The 3126-nt window shown below is 48.0% G+C and overlaps 1 protein-coding gene across 2 annotated transcripts in view; it reads left to right on the top strand.

Moving 5' to 3' along the window:
* tjap1 (tight junction associated protein 1 (peripheral)) overlaps positions 1–3126 on the top strand; it is a 19382-nt gene that overhangs the window by 10497 nt on the left and 5759 nt on the right. Inside the window, exons 5-8 of one of the 2 annotated variants that reach the window (XM_008430504.2) lie at positions 228–294; positions 1011–1040; positions 2329–2436; positions 2743–2826. In XM_008430504.2, the coding sequence (XP_008428726.1) occupies positions 228–294; positions 1011–1040; positions 2329–2436; positions 2743–2826 (289 nt within the window). The remainder of the gene's footprint in view (positions 1–227; positions 295–1010; positions 1041–2328; positions 2437–2742; positions 2827–3126) is intronic. The other variant, XM_008430506.2, reaches the window with a different exon arrangement.

Here is a 3126-nt window from a genome sequence, read left to right as displayed (position 1 = left end):
TTAGCCTGGTGATGTTAGCATTAGCCTGGTGATGTTAGCAGTATGTTAGCATTAGCCTGGTTGCGGTTAGTGTCTGCTGAGTTAACGAGGTTCTGATTGTTGGACTGAACTAATCCGGATCCGTCTACTAGGACTCGGTTCAGTCTTGGTTGTTCTGACCCAGACCTCTATTATTGGTGGGTCAGTAGGACCTGCTGATTTCGTCTAACCTCTGACCTCTTCTGCAGACTCCAGAACAGCTACACGGCGTCGCAGCGAGCCAATCAGGACCTGGAGGAGAAGCTGCACGCTCTGGTAAGCTCTGATGCGTTGATGCTGCGCAGCATCAGATCTTGGCGCTCCATCCCGTCGGTATTTCCCGCACTTCCTGTCGCGTTGTGATGACGGCCGCGTAACGAGCCTCCTGATTGGTCGCCTGGCTGACTTCATTAGTAATCAGTGGAGCTCATTGATCCTCAGTGAGCATATCGATCAGCTGGGAAAGCCTCGACTGACGGCCGGCTGGTTGCCATGGTGACAGTCCGGACCTGGAGGAGGTTCTGCTGGGATTTCCTCCAGGTGCGTCTTGCTACAGAAGCTGCCATGTTTGGGCCAGGCGGGTTCATTGGCGTTGACCCGTTTAAATCAAAACCGCTCGGTGGCCGGCGTCACGCTGATCCCAGAAACAGCTGCTGGTTCTGATCCGATCCAGACAGGCGGAGCCTCCAAAGGCTTCGGGTCACAACAGAAACGGGCCGAACATCCAGAGGTTCTGGTCGAGATTCTTCTCTGCTTCCTCAAACTGGGAAGCTGGAGCGAAACAGAACCTGAGCCGAGTTCAGGCCGGTACTGTTCACAGTTCTGGATCCAAAGGTTCGCTTTGACAGCAGGCGGTTCTGACAGGATCAAATGGTTCTGCTGTGACATTTGTGCTGAACTGATGATAATGATGTCTGACCGCTCTTCTTCATCTCTTTTTTCCTCACGCTGCTCTGATGGACTCATCTTCATCTCATCCTCATCCTCCTCAGGCTGCCGTCAGTCAGACTTGGGTTCATGCAGTTGGGTTTCATTCATCCTCATCCCTCCATCCTCTTCCTCTCTTTTTGAACACCACGTCTTCACAGTCGGCCGTTAAGAGCCAAACATTGAAATATCCAGAACAATTCAGAACTTTCTGGGTCGGACTTTAACCCGGCCGACCTGTAGCTGGACCTGGCGTTCGATCAGAGTCCTTCTCCTCCATGTCTGCTGCTGCTGGTTCCACCTGAGCAGCTTCAGGTGTGAAACAAACTGCTAACGTGTCGCTCGTCTGATGGGTCGGGACGGTTCTGGTTCTGCCAGACGGACTCGTTCAGACGCATTTTATCCTGAAAAGTTTCAAATCAAACACTCATAAAAGTAGGTCCACTTTAAGGACTTAGCTTTAGCATGCTAATTTTAGCATTAACGCAGCGTTAGAAGGCTGACTTTAACATTCCAATGTTAGTATTAGCTGCTATATACTATTACTAATGTTAGCTTAGCTTTAGCATGCAAATGTTAACATTACCCCTGCTGCAGCATGTTGACAATAGTGTTGCCATCTTAGCATGCTAATGTTAGCATAATGTTACCTACAACATGCTGATGTTTGTGTTAGCATCATAGCATGCTAATATTAATGTCACTTTAAATTTAACATGCTGACAGGGTTAACATCTTAGCATGCTACTATTTGCATAACATTAGCTTAAGCATGTTGATGTTACTGTTGGCAAGATCGTAGCATGCTAATTTGATCTTTTCCTAACTCTGGTATGCTGTTAGGGTTAATGTAATCTTAGCATGCTAATGTTAGCATAGCTTTATCTATAGCTAGTGGCATTAAGATTAACTTAATAAAATAACTTTAGCTTCAACTTGCTAACAGAAATGCTACCAGGCAGAAGTGAGAAGTTGTTGCGAGTTAGATCCCAGTTTAGAATTTGGGGTCAAAGGTCATCCTTGGTCCTGGCAGAACCTCCTGATCCGCCGACGAGCCGCGGCGCCAGCGCTCTCGCTGAACTTCGTTTGCTTTGGGCAGATTCAGATTATTAAACAGAGTTTTTTCAGCTTTGATGCTTTGATCAATATCCAATCAAATCATATTGATCTTGTGGCGCTGCATCCCATCATGCAGGAGGCAACGCTACTCGCTAACGCAGCATTCAAATGATCTGGGAGAAATGGAGCGTTCCCATGGAGGGGTTCGGATCTGAGAGGAGCTAACCTGTTATTCCCACATGATCTGAATGTATTGGTCCACGCAAAGCCCGCCCACTAACAGCGCTGCCTTCTGATTGGCTCCAACATGTCGTCTGCTTGCAGCTACGGAAGGTGGAGAGGGACAAAAAGACGATGGACCAGGAGATTGTGGAGCTCACCAACAAACTTCTGGATGCTAAGAACACCATCGACCGCCTGGAGGAACTCAACGTAAGAACTTGCCGTCACGAGTTTCTATGGAAGCTACATTGACCTCTGATTGGCTGTCGGGTTAAATCTGGGTTCCTATTGGCTCTCTCATGTTTTCATCAGATTTGGTTATTTTCTTTTGACTCTTACATTAAGTGTTGATTGTTTAGTTCATGTAGAGAAGCAGCTCCTCTCCTGTAGAACCACGTAGAGCCCTGTTCCTGTTGCGTCACATGACGAAGTGTGTGTGTGTGTGTGTGTGTGTGTGTGTGTGTGTGTGTGTGTGTGTGTGTGTGTGTGTGTGTGTGTGTGTGTGTGTGTGTACAGGAGCGCTACAGGCAGGACTGCAACTTGGCCGTTCAGCTGCTCAAATGCAACAAATCCCACTTCAGGAACCACAAGTTTGCTGACGTAAGTACCTGAGACGGTTCTGGGTCCCAGCAGAGCCCAGGAGGCGGTTCTGAATCATTCAGCAGCTTCATAAACAGCAACCAGGACTCAACATAACGGGTTTCAGACCGTGGTTCTACCAGGTCACTCAGAAACGTCCTGTTGGTTTTCATGAATCAGAGCTCATCCTGCGTTTTCTGGAAACATCTGAAAACCAGACAGGAAGGAGCTCAGAAAGAATCTGATCCAGAGACGCCGAGGAAGCGGATTCACAAAGGAAGTGGCTCTTAGAAGGACAGCTAATGGCTAACAGCTTAGCTA

Source organism: Poecilia reticulata, linkage group LG15 (assembly GCF_000633615.1).
Source record: "Poecilia reticulata strain Guanapo linkage group LG15, Guppy_female_1.0+MT, whole genome shotgun sequence".
In the NCBI taxonomy this organism is placed as follows: Eukaryota; Metazoa; Chordata; class Actinopteri; order Cyprinodontiformes; family Poeciliidae; genus Poecilia; species Poecilia reticulata.
This window is presented reverse-complemented; position numbering and strand designations above follow the sequence as displayed.